The following is a 22,171-nucleotide window of genomic DNA, read 5'->3' on the forward strand; positions in this document are numbered from 1 at the left end:
CTTCCCAGGCTTTGGAAAATGAGACAGCCATGAGCTGGCCATGAACACACTACATAAAAGGAAATCTGTAAAAACCACTCTGTCCAACACGCGTTTCATTCAAATCACTAAATCTAATCACAACCTGGTGTAGAACCTGGGAAGAACTCCACTCTCTCACAACTGAAAACTCCAGTTGATCCACATAGAAAACATCACCTCCAACAATTCCTGTTGTTCATTACAACAGAACGCCTAGCAAAGGATGTCTTTTTCTGAATTTGCAATTCTGGCATTTGCCCATTGTGTTACAATACTTATAAATTTAATATTTTCCTTCATCTAACATTCAATTGCAGTGATTCCAATCTGATAACCTAAGTGTTACATGTTCTCTATTTAAGATTTTCATCAGTTTAGTTTTCAAATCTGCTGTTCTCTGATAAAACCTTATATGGAGGTCTCACTGTATCTTCCTATTCAGATTACTATCAGCTGATAAAATTCTCTGAAAGCGGTGAATGTCTTTATACCTAGTCTTCCATCCACTTTCATTTGAAGTAACTAATCAAAATATTGTTTTTCTTTGAAATCAGCTGAATTGCACCATCTTACCCCATCAATGACATTCAGTGCAGTATAAAATTGGTCATTCACGAATCAAAAAAGGAACACACAAAAATTGTTTCTTGAAAATAAGTTACAGCTTTAATTTGAAGTAAAAATCAGTGGTATACCCATGATGAAGTTGGGTAATCATAACACACTTCCCTGAACTCCTGAAAGAACCAAGTAATTCTTTCTTTAAAAAAAAAAGCCTGGTTACTAACCACATGTTAATTTTTCTTCATCTGAACATGCCACTGTTATAGATTGTAACATCAGCATACAAGTGGATCAACCACACATCTTTGTCGAAACTACAATTCAAGTAATATTTATAAAGACACTTTAAAGCCAATTTATTAAGCAACATAAGGAGAAAGAATGAACAACACAGACTCCTTGAGATCACGCAACTTGCGCTGAGTATACACAATCATTAGACAGAGTGAGAGCACATCTCTGAAGCAAGCTTATGTGTTGACAGCCAGCCCCCTCATACTTAATGCCTGCTATAGCACAAACACCAAATTACTAGAAGTTGCACCAGGATTAAATATGGTATGCCCTCCCTTTTCTCACAAGATGTCACACTGTTCCAAGATATGTTACTGTATGGTTCATCCCCCCACCCCCTTAATCACTCTCAAATACTGGGAAGATAGTGAAATACACAAAAAAAAAACAGCAAAAAAGTGCAATTCGTTTGAAAACAAAGTTTGTTAACTTAATTCCCACATAAAATAGGAACAATCCTGGGTTATTTTGCCTTCTGACTGCCTGAACCAACAGCAGCCTGGGCAGCCTTTTTGGCTTTCACCATTTCCACTAATTCCTGTAAGGAAAAAGAAACACAAAATTACTTTATGTTCCTCCCAAGAATTCAAGGATGAAGAGTTCAGCAGGAATTAAGTAACACACTAAATGGGGGAAACTAACACTCTTATTTGGGTTAGACACTCAGCCAGTGTAATTACAAACATAGCACACACTACTGAACAGACAACACTTTCACGGCTAACTGTGAAGGTTGCTTCACTTGACTGATTAATTTAATGAATGTCTAAGAAACCTCAGTTCTTAAACTTATGTTTCAGCTTCCAGTTACAGAGAAACCATTTAATGTTCCTCAATGTAATGTTTTCCTTCACTTAATGTTCTATTTCAATGATCCAAAGTCAATAATCCCAGTGCTCAATTTCATTCACTTAAGATTTTCTTCAGTTTCATGTTCAAAAAACCTTCTAGATGAGGGATTCACTATACATCCAAATTTTAACACATGCCAAATTCAAGTTTTAAATTAATCTTACAGGTGATTTATGTAATTGTAATGTATGTTATTTCTCTTTTTCTACAGTGGAAGATTACATGAGGTTATTTCATCCACTGCACACCTGGTTATAGTCTCTCACCAGGCATTGCTTGGCTCCTTAGCAAAGCAATTAAACTGCTCATCAATTCACTAAATTCATGTGTGTATGAGACAGTTACCTTTCATTTTAAGTTTGTTCCAAATTATTCCTTACAAATATATTTAAAATCTGCCACTGAATACAAATAAAATACAAAATACTTTAATTTAGTAAGAGCGGTAGCGTAGTTGGTTGAAGGGGTATGCTACAAGCCGGAAGGTCACGGATTCAAGTCCCGATGAGGTCATTGGGTTTTTTTTTTTTTTTCAGTTGACCTAATCCTTCCAGCCACACTAGGCCCTGGGGTTTACTCAGCTTCTAACAGAAATGAGTACCAGGAATTAATTAAATAATTTTCCTGGGGAATGAAGCGCAGCCAGCACGTAAGGCTGACAACCTTACCACCATCTTTTAGCTGACTGTCTAGATAATGTGGAACCCTCAACGTTTCACAACCGTATGAGCCTCCACGGCCTGGTACAGGGGTAGCTTTACTTTTACGTTTTTACTTTACTTTTATTCATAAGCTTAAACTAGCCAATATATGAGATGTGAGATTCTCATGGGAGGAAATATTAAGATTATGCTGTTCTGTGTGTGACATTATGTAGCTTGGCAGATAGGTACCAATGTTTTGGAGCAACCTGCTGCCTCACTCTTCACAGCAGAATATCCTAGAAGACTGTAATCTTAACCATTATATCACGAGTTAAATATATAACCCGCAATTTAACATATTACTGCAAAGAACACTGAAGGAAATGAAATTTTTAGAGGATTATAACTAAGCAAACAATGTACTGAATTAATTACAATTATAGCAATAGTTATTTTTTTTCTTTTGTAATTTTGAGCAGCAAACAACTTGCATACATAAATTCTGGAGGGTTTTTATTTGTAGTCTGGTTATTGGTGAATAATGAATTGGAAAACACATGGAAGGTTGTGGTCATGGCCTGACTTAAGATACAACCATGCATCTGGATGGATGAACGCAAGAAAACCATGAAAAACCTCATTTAGCAATAATCAGTGCCCCCCGCTATTTGAAATAGGCACCTCCAAAATACAAGCCAGAAGCAGTATAATTCGAGTCAACTTAAGATATAAAAGTTTGTGACAATCGTATATTGCTACAAGTATTATGTTTTTGGACATTATCCATCATCTTGTCTATTTTTTTTTAAAAAAAAGTCCTGTTTCTTTTTCAAAACACATTTTGGAGACTGGGTTCTGTCCCTGTCCTCAGATAAAACCTACTCAGTTGGATCTCCGGAGATAGAGACTAATCTACTTGACCCAACTGGGTAGGTTTTACCTCGGAGGACGGGGACAGAATCCAGTATCTGAAACTTATTTTGAAAAAGAAACAGAATTCTTTTTTTAAAAAATAGACAAGACGATGGATCAAGCCAACTTCCTTGTTATATTCTGGACAGTAAGCTCTTGACTAATTGTGTTATATGTGATACTATGTACCTTATATCTTCTCATACAATCTTTCTTAGAACGTGTCGGAAGACATTCAGCAATCCTGTCCCATCTTTCAGGTGTTGACGCAGGATATGTTTTCAAAGCTTGCTCTAACAGTTGCTGCTCCATAGCAGTCCAAGGGGCTACTCTCACTCCCTGCTGATCAGCTGGACCTAAATCAATCATAATGCAATTACTTGAATTATGCTCATATTTTGTTTTATCAGCAAATCTTCTGTGGCCAGGCATTCACAAAATCCACAGGACTTGAATTTTATCATGTAGGTGCATTCTAGACTGTCTAAAACATCCTTCAGTGCATCATTATAAGACAGTAATACAGACTGCTACAGCATTGTCAGTAAGTTACTAGATTCCATTTACAACGATAGTTCCAGTCTTCAAACATATTGGGGTTAATAATTCTCTCACCATATGGCAACAGAGTTGCGGAGATAATGCAGGTGTAAATGTACTCTGAAATGTATACATGAAATTATTATCATTATAATGAACTACCTTATTATTTTGGTTTAGAAATAATACATTTAGGCTGGTTAAATTCTACAGCTAAAGCACTGTACAAGTGAAATGCCCCACTGCTGCAAACAATGGGATGGTAACTGTTGCTGTGCAAAGGCACAGTTAAACATGCCTCTACATACAACAATAGGGTTACTACTCAGTAAACACGTTCCCATGGCAACGGTTACGCATGCAATGGGGGAAATTGGGTGTTGTCTGTACAGTCCATACCAAGTAGTTATAAAAAGAAGAGAATTGGGGCAACTTGTTCAGCTGATAGTTCAGAACTGAGTTCTGCATGGTAGGCTGTGAAGACAGAATGTGAGCTCGTGAAGCTGAAGAATCTCCACTGTTAGAAGCCATTGCCAGGAAACGGCTGATGAAGATGCAGCAGTTGCAACTTGAAATATTAAGATAAGTGAACATACCCTTCGCACATTTATGTGCTCTTGGTGATATAGGCCAGTTTAACAATACCACATTTATGCGCTTATGAATGAGAACGAGTTAAAAAATATTATGCTAATACTATATTAGTTACTAAGGTAGTGCCATCTCCCCCTCTTGTTCTTTTGGGATACAATTTTTAATATTGGACAACAATCTAGTACAAATCATTAACTTAATATTAATTTCACCACTATGCTAAGAATATTTATCATCGTTCAATCTATACTTGGTTGTACATTATGTTCTGCTGTCAGAGTAACTCACAGAGCTGACACATGTGCAATTTCTTCCTGCATGAAGATCATTATCTGGATTGCCTTACAGTAATGCAATATAAAACTGAATATAATATATCTTTTCGTGCTCCTGGCAATAAGTGTCATAAGCCAGACTCCCGTTCTAACTGTACTTACTATCAAACCTCTGAGACGTGGTTGCAGAAACTTCTACAGAGTTTTTCTGATCTTTCTCAAAGTTATCATATGCTTTCTGGTTCACAGCAACTTTAAGGATATTTCTAGAATAATCACAACTTTGAAGATCTTTAGCCTTGGCTAGCACTTCCTTAGGAGTGCGTGGCTCATATTCCCCATTGGTGTGCTGGTTGATAAAATTGGCAACCACTTCCCACCTGTAATAAATGTATTTATTACAGTACATAAATTAGTATTCATAACTCAACAGTCATTCTAATAAAATGTTAAAAATATATTACAACAGTTTACAAAACAAACCTACTATAAATTTAGACCACAAAGGAAATAGAGATCATCAACTGTTCCCCATTTATTTTAAACCAGAATATCTGTATGTACCACAGAAAAGAGATGTTCTGTATAAGTACTATGTAAGAATCATATTTCAGATTATGTTAATGTCAAACCCTTTTTTCATGGCATTCAAAGTATTGTTTTCCAATTCATAACACAAATTAGTAAGAAAGATGACTACATCACAGTTATTTCCACAACGTTGAAGTACATTTTTAAACTGCAGTTTGTTTTTTATTCACTTTCATTCAATTTTACCTCTTTGCATCCACCTCACTGCAGTCTTCCTATAGTCTCAGCCAGTCTTTCCTTCCAGCTCAGGTTCCTCCGCACAGAGATACTTTCTTTTCCAAAGAGACATTTAGTTTTGTATATGAGTGAAATCATCAAAATGTGACTTTATTTCTCCATGCAATCTTCATACATTTTGAGTATCCGGTAACTCAGCAGAAGATTCCCATATCCCTACATGAATTTTACATTTATACAGATATCCGTTACCATTGTCAAATATTTTGCATGTCTTTATGCTATACTTGGTCACTTCTTCTTACACATATTCTTTCAAGAGGAAGCATCCCTTCAAACCAGCCTTCATTTACTGCCACAGGGAAGAGGATGGTATACATTCCTTAACTTGTTCTTTATTTTCATCACTTTCTCAGTTTTTTTAGAACATCAAAGATTTTGTGGTTCTTTCCTGCCTTATCCTCTTTATAATTCAAGAGCAGTTTCTTGAAAAGTTTTTCAACTCATCAGTCGTTACGTTTCTTGCAACACAGTATGCAAGAGATTCTGCTTGCCAGAAGTGATATGTTTCTGGCAATCCAACCGAACACATGTAAGATAGTGTACCAACACGCACCTCAATTTTGACTATCATTTGCTTCCTCTAGCATGGTCCCTGACAAAGCCGAATGAAAGAGCTTAGGATATATTTGAGAGTTTCTGAGGAGTATTTATGGGGCTCTGTGTAATGGTCAATGTTGAAGCAGGTACAGTCTCTGTTAGAAATCAAGAATCTCTAAATTTATTCAAATTAATGGATTGAAGAGTGCTGGTAATGGAAGGGTGAAAGATAGTTGGATGCCCAAAGAGAAATGTGTTAAATGTGACACCAGAAGGCAAGAAAAGGGATAATAAGTGTAATTAACATGGGAATTAAAATACATAAAAGCTTGCCCCATGAATTAAAAATAAATTAAAAAGCTATTTATTACATAACTACTTTTTATTCTCTGTAGGAGCTTTTTAGTAACAATGATGGACGGTAGTTTGGTGGCTCGGGTACATGTAACTTTGGGTATTTATGAGTGAAGTTCTAAATGCACATTCTGTAAGTTCCCTTTCTTATGTAAGATTTGACTATGAAAGCCTGCTGTTCAATTGTATTCCTCCAAGCATGCAGAATCTTCAGTCACGTCTGTGCCCCTTGCATTATTTGCTGACTGCATAAATGACTTACCACCATACTGGGAAGTTATGCAGTGATCACAACCAAAACATCTGCTGTGTTCAGTGTAGCCCTGGTTCCTCCTTGTTTTAACTCTCTGTACTTTAATAAGCATCATGAAGTTTAATAAGTAAATGGACTGCATTCATGACAAGAAGTGCACATACCTCTGATTTGTTCCTGCAGGGAACACATTAACAGCCTTGATGAGCAATTGCAACTGATCATGTGTCCATGGAGTTGAGCCCTTTTTACTTCTACCCATAGCTCCTGAGCCACCTCCACAGGCACGAGTGGCAGACTCCATTAGCTGTTGTCGCTCACATTCAATGCGACGTTCTGTTTCCTCCATCGCTTGGAGGAAGGCTGTACGACCATCACGTGCCAACATAGTAACTAGTTCTTCCAATCTAAGGCAGCAAGAAGCTTTGATCTCAAAATGTGCACTGAGCCCGGAAATTACCACTTCTATTTTATAGTTGCACATTAACCCTTTTGAGCCTAAAATTCATCTAAACATTATTTAAAACTTCAGTTCAGTGCATTTTTTTCCTTGGCACTACAGCCCCAATGAGCCTAGGCCTACCTCCATGAACTTCTCCGTTCACTTCGGTTTTTCTAGATCTCAGACATACGGTAGGACTCCTTGGGCGGGTGATCAGCTCGTCGCAAGGCCTCTACCTGTACACAAACATCCATGCCCTGAGTGAGATTCTAACCCACGATCCCGGCTTCCGAGCAAGCGAAGACAGTGCACACCTCAGTGCATATTAGCAGCTAAAATTTTGACAGTGGATTTTGTTGTGTGTACTCTTGCAGTCAAAAAAAAAATCTGGGCAGGTTTCGACATGTCGGATCAGACCATTCCTTTGTAAGTAGATAGTTGCTGAGTTAACAACACGATGGCCATTAGTAGCAGAAAGAAATCAACTGTTCTGAGTAACATGTGGCAGACAGTTTACATACAGTGATCTGGGAGAAAGCTTATCAGATGCAGATTACTACTAGTGAAAATTTTGTGAATGATAATGTGTCTATTGGTTCTTTTACAGGTTGTGACACTTTCAGTAACTCAGAGTATACAGCATTGAATGGTAGGATAACTGGGAAACATTTGGAAGGACACAGTCATGGCCTAAGAGGAGTCGTATCATGCAAGCCTAAAGCATTACTACTACACCAACCTACTTGATGTATGCCTATTGCTACATCTGTTAATGATGACTATGGCAATCAAAAAGTGGAGAGTGTCCACCAATTATGCAGAAAAATTAATACAATCACAGTGGACTGGAGTGTATGTGGAGGGAGAAAATTCAGCTGGCCTCCATTTTGATTGCTTTGAAGACTACCATACCAAGCTAAATTATGAAATCAAGGTACTGTAAATGACAGACTGCACACATTACTGGACTTATCTCCAAAGTATGAATGAAATCTGATTAAAATTATAGAAGTTACAATCATTTCGGTCCATAAATTTGTAGTATGTTTAAGCCCTTGTAAGTAAAGTAAAAAGTAAAGCTATCCCTGTAGCAGGCCATGAAGGCTCATAGGGTTATGAGACATTGAGGGTCCCAAATTATCTAGACAATCAGCTCAAAGATGGTGGTAAGGTTGTCAGCCTTACGCGCCAGCCGCGCTTTACTCCCCAGGAAAATTATTTAATTAATTCCTGGTACTCATTTCTGTTAGAGGCTGAGTCAACCCCAGGGCCATAGTGTGGCTAGAAGGATTAGGTCAAATGAAAAAATCCAATGACCTCTTCGGGACTTGAACCCGCGACCTTCCGGCTTGTAGCACAGTGCCTCAACCAACTACGCTACCGCATGCCCCCTGTTTAAAGCCCTTGAGACATTTAAATCTTCTAGCATTGAGAGGTTCAATATGATCATGGACTTGGTAAGATCTAAAAGTTTGTGACGATGGTACATTGGTACAAATATTATGTTTTTGGGCATTATCCATCTTGTCTCTATCTAAAAACAGTCCTCTTTATTTTTCAAAACACATTTCAGAGACTGGACTTATCTGGAGATAGGGACTACCTCTATTCATTGGGCCCAACTGAGTAGGTTTTACCTGAAGATGGAGACAGAATCCAGTCTCCAAAACGTTGTGTTTTGAAAAATAAACACAACAGTTTTTATATAGAGGCAAGATCATGGATAAAGTCCAAAAACATAATCTTTGTAATTATGGACTTTGTTTGAAAACACCATTATTGTACTGTTACTTACTCTTCTAGCCTTAGGCATTCACAGATCTTCTCAAGGCTACCCATGTGATGCACCACTTCAGAAGGATCAGTTGAGTAATAATTGTTTTCTTTGGCTAATTTCCGAAGTGTTGCACGTTCCTTCTTGAGTGCACGTTTCTGAGCTTCGCGTTCAGCTTTGATAGCATCCTGTTTTGCCTTTTGCTCTGCTTCTGCTTCTTCCTTTTGTTTCCTCATCTCTTCTTCAGCAGCTTGTGCTTTCTAACACAATAAAGAAATGTTCTCAAAAGAGTACTCTCATGTTTGTTGCTTTCAATAATGTACACTGCAAAGTGGTTGAAAAGGAACAGATAAAAGATAAAATTAACAAAAACTACAACTGATCACTTCTGTTACTTAGAAATTAGTGTTAGCAGAATTGTGACAAAAGCAGAGGTAAGAAACTGTACAGTCAACATGCTATCTTACACGATCCTCTTCCTCCTGACGAGCTCTTGCAGCATCTTTTTTCGCTTGTTTTACAGCCAATTTACGATCCTTATCTTCCTGCTTAAATTTCAGAATACGCGGATCTAAACTGTACGCTGTGTCAACAAGACTTCGAATTCTAGCCATTTCTTCTTTCTTCCTCTTCACGCGAGCTGCTTTATTTTGTTTCTCTATCCACTTACGTTCCTCACGTCTGAAAGAATCACATCATAATAATACAAAAAAAAGTAAAGTAAAATGCCTTATATAGTAATTTCTATTACATGATATATTGCTGTAAATGACTATTGGCCATATAAAAAATTCTTAATGTACGTACTGTATTTTCAAACTGACACAACACATATGCATGTGTCTTTACACCATACAGAACCTTCTCATGCATAATCACTTCTTATGCATTGTTATTAAAAATAGTCAATGATGATGATTTGGAGACTGAACATACATATTTTATCATTTTAAATAAATATTTGTAAAATGGTTGATTGGCCGGTCATGGTAGCCGAGCGGTGTAAGGCATGCACTGTCTTCGCTCGCTTGGAAACCGGGATCGTGGGTTCGAATCTCACTCAGGGCATGGATCTTTAGTTAGTGTGTGTGCATTTTTCTGTGTTTCTGTACAGGTAGAGGCCTTGCGACGAGCTGATTTTCCGCCCAAGGAGTCCTACCGAATGTGTAAGATCTAGAAAAACTGAAGTGAACGGAGAAGTTCATGGAGGTAGGCCTAGGCCCACTGGGACTGTAGTGCCAAGGGGAAAAATGGTTGATACATAAAATAAAAATAATTAAGGATCAAATAAAGTTTCAAAAGCCACAGTTACAAAAGCTTGCATCTTATAAAGAATAAGTCTGAACAACTTTAATGATATATTTCAAATTGAAGTGGTCATAGAAACACAAATTGCAGAAAATGTTATGAATGTGACAGTAAACTTAGCTGAACAGTGGAGTGAGACTAAGTCCCTTGGTTCTGCAGATTTACACAAGTTTTCTATACCAGACCCTGATCCCAGATGTATATGGAGCACTGATGATATAAAAATTTGCAAGGAAACTGAAATGCTTGAAGATGGATTAGACAGCCATCAGAGGGATGAATGTCTGCAGTCAGCAATCATATGAAAGGGAGATCAAAGGAACACGCACAGACAATTCAGTTTATCCTCTGGAGTGTCATAGAAATAACAGAACAGTCCTTTCATAAGAAGGACCAGAATGAATTGTATGATCCTGAAAAAAAGAAACCTGCAGTTGGGATTAGAAGTCTGGTACATTTTGGTGAGTCAGAAAAATACTTTGTTCTTCATAAGGATTTTCAATCTACTGAGGTGCCTGTTGATGCAATTTTTTCCAGATTTTAGATTTGTGGATTTGAAGATCTCACAGCAGTGATCATTAAGAGTTCGAACTTCTGGGCCATAATGCCATGCAGTCCATTAATCAAGGCTTGAGGTTTCCATAGTGGTGAAGGTACATATTGTGGACTCCTGGGTGACGCTACCATGTAGTGTGGCTGGTAAGTACTGACACTTCAGAGAAACATACTGCCTCCATCTTCAGAGTAGGAAATACTTACATTCCTCCAGAATGTTGGTACCCACCTACCAGATTATGTGGTCTCATAAATTATAAGACTACAATATGAAGCCCTTCAGACTGTGTCTCCCTAACAGTGCTGCTGTTATAACACATGAAGTTTCATCACCGTTACCTCTATGTCCTGACCGGTTCAATCTGTGCTGAATTTGAGGTTTACACACTAAAATATTTTACTTACCCTTGTCCCTGTTCCTTTTCTTCCTCATCCAGGTAAGAATATTCCCGCCATGATTCAAAGTTGTACCAAAAGGAATAAAATCGTTCAACATTCTCTCTTGGTGTTGATTCATCTCCTAATTTAGGTACTGGCATTTTTTCAGACCACTGCGAGTTCAAATCAAACGCTTCTCCAAACACCTGAACAAGAAACATTATTTTGCCAATTAATGCAGTTCTCTTGCCAACCACTGGCAGTTATCTTTTTAAAAAACACCATGGTTGCCAAAACTGCAGGTTGCAAGACAAAAGGTCTTATGGGAAATTGAGAGTTAGGGGTAACCACAGCCACTCGTCACAAGCCCAAGTCGCTTTAAAATTTAAAATAAAATTAAATAAACATTTAAAATAAATGAGGCATAAAACAAAAAAAAAACACAAGAGTAATTTGACAGAAAATGTGTTTCATATGCCATTACAGCCCTGCCCTCCAATAAATGCAAATATCTTCATGTAGAAGCACCAATCCTTTCTACATGCATAAATAAATTTGTGGGCACATAAAAGCAAACACCGCAGTTAGCAAATCTGGATACAAATGGAAAATCGTGAATGTTTGCCATCTCCAATTGGCAAAACCATGGGTGGCAAGGGATTTCTGTGTAGTATACTGAAAAGTTGAATCTGAAATGAAGGGAAGTATTTCCAGCTAAATATTAGCATAATATCTGAAACAGATTACAACTGTACAACTTAGTACCATGCTTCAATGAACCCCATGTAATTTCAGTGCTTTTATTCAGTAATTCAACAGGATAATGGCCCAACTGCTGAGAGTGCGTAACATAAAATGCTCTGATGTTCATACTGTGATGATGCAGAATTTACTGACCTGTATTTTATGGATTTTTAGAAGGCTGAAATGGATCTTGTGATCACATTCGAATACTGATAATATGCCCATATCTTTGCACTTTAATAAAAACTTAATTAAAGAAGATAAATTAATAAATCAGTGTAATAATTTTAATACTGCCTCTGTGGTCTAGTGGTCAGAGTTCCTGCCTACAGATCCAGAGGTTCCGGGTTCGATTCCCGGAGCTACCAGATTTTCTGAGAAGTAATGGGTCTGGAAAGGGGTCCACTCAGCCTTGTGAGGATAATTGAGGAGCTATATCAAGGAAACAGCAGCTCTGATCTAGAAAACCGAAATTAACGGCCATGGGGATCTGTTGCACTGACCATGTGACACCTTCTATCCGCACCAGTTGGCACTAACTTTGCCGACAAGCGGCAGTCGCTTGCAGACTACATGCCACAGAGTGTAATCATTTTAAATAATCCCTTGCTAAACAATTCTTAAGTTCAAAGAAAATCTACTGCATCTGGAACCACCATGTCTCATGTACTACCACCATACAATTAACATCTTATATCTTATAAATGACTAGCAAGAAGTGTCAAGCCTACAGCTACATTTTATGGAACCAAAAAGTTCATTATCATGTTCACAAGAGCCTCACACTGATTTCTATCCTCAGTCAGATGAATCCATTCCATATGTCCCCATCCTTTTCCTCTAATATCCATTTTAATATTATCCTCCCACCTACATCTAGGTTTTCCTAGTGTTCTCTTCCCTTTTGATTTTCATACCACAACCTTCTATGCATTCCTCTTCTTTTCCATGTGTGGTACATACCATGCCCGTCTCAACCTCTATAACTTGACCATTCTAATTATATTTAGTGAGTATAAGTTATGACGCTTCTCATTATGCATTTTCTCCAGTCTCCTATTACTTCATCCTTCTTCAGTCCATGTACCCACTGAACCTGTCATGAAGAGATCTGATTTTCCAGTATGCCATAGTTTTATCATGCTTGTCAGATTTGTGTGTCTTGTCAGAAAACCAAAAATTTCAGAATGGAGGACGGTAAGGACATAAATTCCAAACGGAGTATTAATAGCATTCAATTAGTGTTACACATTGCTAAATTTTCTACTTTGATATTATGTCAAAATTATATATCTCAGTATATAAAACCTTTTGACTCAAGATCTAAAAAATCCAGTTACAAACAGCAATGACAAAAAGTTTGTAACACTTACCGAATGATGTTAATGCTCTCTTTTGAACTGACTCTTTCACTTGGAAAAATCTGGTTTACTATGAACATTATACAGAACAAATACTGAACTAATTCCTGCAGCATTAAAATTACGCTTAATATAATCCATTATTTCAGTTCATGAATGTTTTTGGACATTATGCAAATGTTTATGATGACTGCAATGATATTTCATATAAAATTATGATCTATTTAAGACAACTGAATTAAAGACAAGCAGTTACTTTGTTACAATAAAAATGTCATACTGCATGCCCAAGTTTGATAACATAACTAGACACCGTACTACCTCATAAAAATTAGTCCGAGTGTGATCATTCACTGTTGGTATTGAATCATCAAATTCTTTGTCAACAGAATCATATGAACGGCGATTGCGTGGATTACCCAGTATCTCCCAAGCTTTGGTAATACAGGTGAAGTAGTCATCATCAGGACGAATTTCCTCACCTTGAGCCTTACGTTTATCGGGATGATGACGCAACACTTTCAATCGATCTGCAAAGTCAAGAAAAATACGAAGAACATTAAATTTACAGGCCTTTCTCAGAAATGCCATACGATACTAATTACTATTATACAGTTTTAGCTTGCAAGCATAAACCATAACTGTTTCACAAATCAAAAACAGTATTTCTTCCATGTCAGCAAAGGTTAAACAAACTAATTTAATTTTTATTTCATCTGGACCTGAAGAAGCAATTTCTGGATAATGGAGGAGAGGAACACTTATCGGAACACTAATACAACACCAACTGAACCACATAACCGAACAATCTGGCGTAGTGGTGATGTTCTTGACTCGTATTCAAGAGATGCTTGGTTCAAATCTGAGGTGGGTAACTATCCATTCTGACTTAAGTTGTTCATGGTCTTCCTAAGTTCCTCCATGCAGATGCCAATTATGCCTCAACCACTTCCTTCCAATCCCTTGCAAATTATCATTCATCTGTGAGCCATCCCTTCAAAGCCACACAGTCTAGATACTGAAATTGTTATTAAATAGTCCACTAATAAATAGACCACAGAACATAATTGAGTGGTACTGAGAACCTAGCTGCTCCATGATGTAGTATCATCATTTTCATTCGAGATAATTTTCAACATCCATTAATATTAGTCTTCTGAAATGTCATGCCATGTAATTTAGTAGACAGGTACCAATGTTTCAGGGCAACCATCTTACCCTCAAGATAGCAGAAGCAGGTTCCTCCAAAATGCTGGTACCTATTTACCAGACTACATGGTGTCACATCCCAGAAGGCAATGATCTTCATATTCACTGCCATAAGAATGTCACATATCTCATACCTTAAATATGCAGTCAGTGATTCAAGGAGGCAGAGTATGCCCTCTGAAATGTTAGCACGCACATACCAGCCTACATATTACCATTACCCTGAAGAATACAGCGCTTACCTCTTTAACTCTCTGCAACTGAACGATCTTGTGTGAAACTGGTGATCAGTCCAGTTGAAAGAGAAAAATCACCAGCAAAACTGACAGTTTAAGATAAAATGAACCCAAATATGTATTTATTATTTTTAAAATGTTATCCATTGTATCCTCAATATGAACAGCATAGACATGCATGATACACAGAACCTTCTTATGCAGTATGAGCAGTCACACTCTTAAAAATCAAGAATGCAAACAGAAAATTCCAAGTAAGTACTGCTAACTTCAGTTCCTTGTTTTCACTAACACAGCATAAACACAAAATTCATAAATCAACTTACACGCTTTCTTTATATCATCTTCCGTAGCTTTGTGACGTAACTTCTTCAAACCAAGAACAGCATAATGATCTTGTTCCTAGAAAAAATAATACTGTAAATAATTAAAATCAAATTTCATAAAAACCCACAGCATGAATGTGTAAGGAAGAAATTGTTTACCTTCCACTCTTTAGGATCAAGACTTCTAAGGAAATTTACATCATCTGGGTCAATAAAACTAGAAGTCAATTCATCTTCTGATTCGTCTTCTTCTTGAAGTGCCAAGGCATCATGTGAAATTCCAGGTTCAACCTGCCAGAAACTCAAGAACACTGGCCCAACACATTCTACCAGTCTTCTAGTTAATGCTGCAATCAAAGATTGAACAAGGTTCACCTCTGTTTACTTAGCAATGAGCACAATTTTTCACACCTACGTCAACTGTACGCAAGAACTACTATCAATATCATGTCACACAACTGGCAGAATTCAGGCACATCCATATTTAGACTACCATGTTTAAAGAATCTGTTACCATTAAAGTGTGAAAAGTATATCTCTTTAAAATTACACCAGCTTCACCACAGTGATTCGAGTTCATAAAATATACATATCTCAAAATGTTACCTACATATTAGCAACTTTCAAAAGTAATCTCATTCGACAGAGAGAAATTCAGAAAGACACACAAAAGTTACTGCCTTCTTGCTTACTCTGTGTCAAGGCATTTAAAATGTCACTGTTATTCTTACTAACTTTCCTGGCAAGCATCCGATCTCCGAAACCTTCCATACTCAAAAGATAAAAACAGCAGCTGTACAAAGACCTGTATCATGCTCACAGAAGTGAATTCAGTTTTTGTTAAAACTGCAAAATAATTCTTGAAACAACTAAATTTCAAGTAATTCCAAATTTCTTCTTAAATTCAAATTAGAGCCAATGAAGATTCTGGAAAACTCCACACATATTACAATGTGTATAACAGCATGCAACCACATCAGAAAAGATCCATGTTTCTATATTTTTCTTTTATAAATTTTAGGTGCTATGCTGAATTTCTGTGCCCAGAAGCTGCTATCCATAGAAAATCGATATATAGATTAAATTTTGTAATTCAACAGCTGGCAGGAGGACACAGAATTATCTTCTTTGCCACATGATCTGGAAAAGTTCTGGAACCCACTGCACTTCTGACTGAACAGATAATGGGCTGCTTTCTCCAGCAAAATAAACATGACCACAGCAGCAATCTGGCCTCAATCGAATGCCAGAGTCTGGGAGCTCGTAAAGCCTTCCCCTCACATTCCTTTCTGGCCTCCATGAAATGGTACTTATGCACAACAAAAACATGAACACTTCAACTTACAAATTTAGGATACCACTCCTGCAGCATATGTTTTTGGAATAGGCAGGGCAGGGAAGCCAGCTGTTTAAACACTGGCTTCTCGCTGCGTTCACAGTCATCAGAAAAATATGAGACAGTAACTATGGGCAGGACAGAACTAGGCGCTCCTAACTTTGATGGCCCCACAATACATTGGCATTGTCTCAATTTGACTAGTAACATACCACAAAACTACCCCCACAGAAATAAACTAACCACTAATCTCGGGCGTATGGTGATCCATATGCTTTTTATTTAAAACACAGAAACCTTCCTTTCGAAATGTTCATCCAACCTGCTAGTTAGCACATGCCATTAACGTAAGAAGCATAACCTATTGGTACTGTCTTAACATGCAGCTCCTGCAGTATAAATACTATTCAAATTGACGATCGCAACGCGCACTTTCTACAAGTGTACCAACATTTCAGAAATCTAATTAATGAAGCGAAAAAAATTAAATATTTATTATTTCGTTATTATTTCTTGCATACAAAATGGCCCTCAATGTACACAATTAGCTAATTTATTCTTCAAAAACGTTCTCCAACGAACATGTGGCTTCTGTTTAAGTAAATATACAATTTGATTTGAACAAGAAGTAATATGGTGAGCTGGGTAACAGACGACACAACGATGACGACCATGACCACAGACGAGCCACGATATCACGAATTACAGATCATCACGGGGCTGTTACAGATTTAACCTCGATTTGGGGAGTTGTCAAGTGGGATCTGTGGTGGACACACTGCGCTGGGCCGGGTTTTCTCCGAGTACTTCGGTTTCCCATACCAATCTTCTTTCCACCAAATTCTTCATCATCGTAATCACCAGGGGCAGGTACAATAGACCAATCAGTGGCCGCCGTGCCGAGTGAACCCTGCTGGACTCCACCCTTCACTATGTCTTCGGGGGTTATAACCCCGTGTAGTCCGTTAAAAGTCAAAGCCGTTCGGGAGGAACATAGGGCCTCCATCTTCAGGGTCAGTGAATAAGCTGAGGGTAAAGTAAGTAGCAATCACTGCTCAGCTGGCCCTGCTTGTGACGTATAAGATCACTGAAAACACAGAAGCCTCTCTTAATTGTTTTGTTTATTGTTTATTGTTATTAAATAACTCCACAAATCCTGTACAGGGGCTTTAGCACCCATAGGATATAGAGCTAGTCAAACTTAATCAATCTCATACAAAACATAAAAAGATACATGGTGTAACATTAAATCAAGCCATATCATAACAACATAGATTCATACACTGTTAGAAATACAACCTTTTACTTCTTACTACTCCAAGTTCATTTGTCACAATCATTAAACATTAATCATAAAACAATATCACATAATACTAAGTAATAAACATAATTAAAATTAAAAAATATAACATACAGTTAATCCCATTTACATCCAATCAGTATTTACAAATTATTTTGATTAAAAAACTCCTCTAATGAATAAAATGACCATGAGCAAAGATATCTCTTTAATGCTGGTTTAAACAATTGAACTGTCCTATCCATACAAAAAGACCATACCACAATAATGTGAGGCAAGATACTTAAAATTCAATTTATGCATTTAAAACTTACAAGAACACAATATGGATCCATATTGAAATTAGATGCAATTCAAGAACTAGGACTAATATCATTGTACACCTGATATAAAGGTCGAAACATGTAGCGTCAACAGCAATACAAAACAGCTGTTGATACAATAGTGTATATTTTGTTTTTTTATGAGTGTTGTTGTGTAGACATATCTTATATATCATAAGGTAAAGTTGTCCATGTGTTTAACTAATTAAGCACTACACCATGAAGGCATATGGGGGAGTGGATGTATAGATTCATATTTTCTTGACATCAGCACTAGCTGCAGGTAAGTGGTCATCTTCACGCCCCTGCCACTTTACCCCCTGGGAAAGAGCCCCCAGTACCCATTGGAGAGGATGTAGGGTGGACCCCAGAGGGGTTCTGCACCACTTGGAGAAGAGAAATTTCTTGACCCTACCGGGACACACAGTGGTATTGTATTTGTTTAGAGATCTGCAGAATTTGGATATCAATAAAAAGATAAACTTTCCTTACTTCAGAGAAATCAGTAATTTTTCTTCTGCTGACACAGTTGTATGAAAATTTGCACATTGTCTTTGAATTTGAGATCCTACAAGATACACTAATAACTAAAAACTTTCAGTGCTCATTCTGTAAAATTATTTGAACAGTTCTGGAACCTGATTCGTTCTTACATACATACATCTGCATTTCAGGATATTTATAAGTGCAATCTGCACTGAATATGAAACATGTCACAAGCTTTACAGACAACAATACACCTTTACAATTCCAACATGCCATATCACAATAACAAACAAACATAAATGCAAACAACGTGCATCTAAATAAATTCATAAAATACAGATTATATTTACACTTAATGTCTATATTGATGCCTACTGTGGGACATCCATCAGTCAGCATGCACTCCTCTTCTATTCCTTAGCTGTTGATCCCGACAGAAGAGCAAAAATTCATCAACAGTAGATGATGGATTATGTATTAGGACATCCCTTATTTCTTTTATAAACTCTTTTTTATCATGTACTAAGTTAGATAAATATCTGGGCAGACTGTTAAATATTTTTATACTCATGCAATGGACCCCTTTCTGCCTCATTGCGAGATGTGATTGTAGGACATGTAAATTTTTTCGTGTCTTGTCGGTCTCTCATAAATTGAATAATTAAAAGTAAAATATTCCAAGTTATTTATCATAAAAGTCATCAGAGATAAAATGTATTGAGAGACCAGTGTTAATATATTTAACTTTATAAATGCTGGCCTACATGACTCTCTATGTTTCATCCCCATTATTATTCTAATAGTCTTCTTTTGTAAGAGAAAGATCTTGGCCTCTGATGAATTGCCCCAAGAAACTATTCCATCTCTCATGAGTGAATGAAAGTATGCATGATATATCATTTTAAGTGTTTAACATTACTATATGTTTTCATAATTCATATTGCATAACATGCCTTTCCCAAACTGGGTAACAGTGATTCAACCTGTGTCTTCCAATTCAAGAACTTATCAATTTCAATGCCAAAACATTTATGAGTTTCCTCTTGTAATAATTCAGTGTTAAACTTTAAATGTACAGGCATAGTGTCACGATTGATTGTTTCAAATTTTAACACATTGTATTTAAACCACTGACTTAAGGAATTTGACATTACTTTAGACCTTTCTTGAATTTCATCGATATTAATACCCCGACACTAATATACTTGTATCATCGGCATACAACAATAACTTGTTGTCAGTAGTTAATTTTGACGGCAGGTCATTAATATATAAAAGGAACAACAAAGGATCCAAAATCGAGCCCTGTGGCAATCCATATTTGACAGTTCCTTAGTCTGAACAGCATTTTCCATTCTCATTACTATAAAGTTCAACTTTTTGTCTTCTCTTTTCCAGATGGGACTTCAACCATATTTTCATTTTATCACCAATGCCGTATGTTGCTAATTTACTCAAAAGAATATCATGACTCACACAGTCAAATGCTTTTGTCAAATCACAAAAAATTCCTAATGAATGATTGCGTCTTTGCAACGTTTCTAAAATATGATAAGTTAATGTATATATTGCCATTTCTATGTTACTGTTTTCTCTAAATCCAAACAGTGCAAAAGGTATTAAATTGTTTGTATGTATGTGTTGCTTTATCCTATTGTACACCACTCTTTCAAAGGTCTTAGAAAAACTTATTAGCAATGATATTGGTCTGTGGTTTGGCATAATTGCCTTCTCACCTGTTTTGTATATAGGTCTTAATGAGGCAAATTTCATTCTATCAGGATATATTCCATGCTCAGAAGTTGCATTAAATATGTGACACAATGGTTTACTTATCTCAGTTATACAGTATTTCAATATCTTACTAGAAATGCCATCATATCCTGTAGAATATTTTGATTTTTGCAACATAAGTATGCTCTTTATTGCCACCTCCGTTGTGGGTATTAGAATCAGTTCAGGCAATTTATCAAATTTCAAAGTGTCTAAGAATTTCTTTCGAAACAATATAAGCACCTGAGTTTAAATTGTTGCAAAAGAATGGATCCACCCAATGTTTCCTTTTCTCCTATCTTCTCCTCTTACCCCTTCTCAACCATCACCATACCATTACAGGAACAATATTATTATCTGACTTTGCAGAAGTGCACGAAATTGGCGGGCAAATACACCCACTTAAGATGATGTTAGCAACTAACTGAACATAAGTTTCCACAGTGTGCGCCTGCTAATATGGAAACAAGCTTCTGCTTGAAATTGGCGACATTTCTCGGAAATGCGTTGCGCTTGCCAGTTTCCTTGGTGTGCCCTCCATCCTTTCAACCCATCCTGTACTACTAGAAGATTTTCAGTACTTGGTAGGTTAATACATGTTCAAGCCTTACATGGTTCTTCCCACATATAGTACATGGCTCACTCAACGATCATGAACATTGCATCCAATAAACATGGGCTCCACACAAAGGGGCGGGGGGGTACACATAGGCTGGTGCTAACATGCTGAAGAACGCGTATCTAAACAGTCATTTCCTAAGCAATGGGCGACTTTCCCGCTACAACGCTACAATCAGAATGTATCCATTCCAAGACAATGGAAGCAATGCAATATCGAAATTCCAACAGTGAGTCTCCACGGTTATAATGAATTGTTAGAAGCGTTGTGTGGCAATGGGTAAACCAAACTGGTGGAAATGGTGTCTGGTATTCGGTCCACATAAGGCCTGTATAAGGGGATTGAATGTAGGCCCCAAATAGACAGGACAGTAACTTTCATATAAGGAAACAAAAAGAAAAAAAAATCTGGTCATGAGCCCCAGCTGGGGCTCGACACCAAGACAGACAGACTGACTAACCGTCAGTCGCAATGTGACTTGGACTGACCATACCAGCTGCTCTCCATTCCGTCCGAAACCAGGTTATAAAAGTCCAGCTTCGGTTCCCCCTTTAGTGGAGGCGGGGTCGAATACCTCCACCGTGACCCTGTGAGTCGGAGGAAGCGACGAAACGGGAAGTCTCAAATCTGAGACAGTAAAATATGGTCGCAAGTCCCAAGGTACTCGGACCGAGAAAGACCGCGCTGGCAAGGGCCAGCAGCATGTGCAAAAGACAGACCCGTCCTCTTGTCAGAGAGGGCGCCCCACAAAAATAAGATCGTAACTGTCAAACGGTAATAATTAATATCTGGTCATGAGCCCCAGATGGGGCCCAACACCAAGACTTACTGACTGACTGGGGCCCGACACCAAGACTTACTGACTGACTGGGGCCCGACACCAAGACTTACTGACTTACTGACTGGGCCGCGCCATAGCTGAAGCGGTTAGTCGCTGGCTTCCCCCCGCGGCGGCCCGGGTTCGGTCCAGGGTGTGGTCAAGTAGGATTTGTGGTGGACAAAGGGTCGCTGGGGCAGGTTTTCTCAGAGTACTTCGGTTTCCCCTGCCAATCTTCATTCCACCAATTGCTCCACAATCACCCTCACTTATCATCTGGGGCTGGTGCAATAGGCCAGAAGTGGCCGTAGTACAAGGGGCTTACTCCCGCCCCACTAGCAATAAAAAAATACTGACTGACTGGCAGTCAGTCGCAATGTGACTTTGACAGACAGCGGTCAGTTGAAATATAGCAGCCGCAGGAGTCAGTTGAAGTTTCTGTTGTTGAAGTTAGTATTCGCCGAGTTAGTTGGATCGAGTGAATGGAATCGCAAAAGCAGTAAACGTGATAAT

The 22,171-nt window shown here is 37.7% G+C and overlaps 2 protein-coding genes across 3 annotated transcripts in view; one reads left to right on the plus strand and one right to left on the minus strand.

The window, feature by feature from the left end:
• Positions 1–924: 924 nt before the first annotated feature.
• On the minus strand, positions 925–16,766 carry LOC111864115 (dnaJ homolog subfamily C member 2). Its single transcript, XM_023851145.2, has 11 exons — positions 16,584–16,766; positions 15,164–15,351; positions 15,005–15,080; positions 13,555–13,763; positions 11,156–11,334; positions 9,355–9,568; positions 8,909–9,147; positions 6,836–7,078; positions 4,859–5,076; positions 3,477–3,643; positions 925–1,417 (listed from the first exon to the last, which is right to left on the minus strand). The coding sequence occupies exons 1-11, from the start codon at positions 16,609–16,611 to the stop codon at positions 1,343–1,345; spliced, it is 1,836 nt and encodes a 611-aa protein (XP_023706913.1). The 5' UTR covers positions 16,612–16,766; the 3' UTR covers positions 925–1,342.
• A 425-nt stretch (positions 16,767–17,191) lies between these two features.
• The window catches only part of LOC111864097 (N-acetylglucosamine-6-sulfatase), a 44,601-nt gene continuing 39,621 nt past the window's right edge, over positions 17,192–22,171 (plus strand). For both annotated transcript variants that reach the window (XM_023851119.1, XM_023851120.1), the window contains exon 1: positions 17,192–17,377. The gene's annotated coding sequence lies outside the window, so the exon portion shown is untranslated. The remainder of the gene's footprint in view (positions 17,378–22,171) is intronic.

The sequence above is a fragment of the Cryptotermes secundus genome, unplaced genomic scaffold (genome assembly GCF_002891405.2).
Source record: "Cryptotermes secundus unplaced genomic scaffold, Csec_1.0 scaffold708, whole genome shotgun sequence".
NCBI lineage: Eukaryota > Metazoa > Arthropoda > Insecta > Blattodea > Kalotermitidae > Cryptotermes > Cryptotermes secundus.

Bases quoted from the DNA above. Each gene is read 5' to 3' on its own strand.
- LOC111864115 (XM_023851145.2), bottom strand. From the start codon at position 16,611: ATGGATCACCATACGCCCGAGATTAGTG. The intron at 13,764-15,004 runs GTAAGTTGATTT...TTGACTTTGCAG, and splicing joins AGATGATATAAAGAAAGCGT to ATCGATTGAAAGTGTTGCGT. The intron at 1,418-3,476 runs GTACATAGTATC...TTTTCCTTACAG, and splicing joins ATTGTATGAGAAGATATAAG to GAATTAGTGGAAATGGTGAA.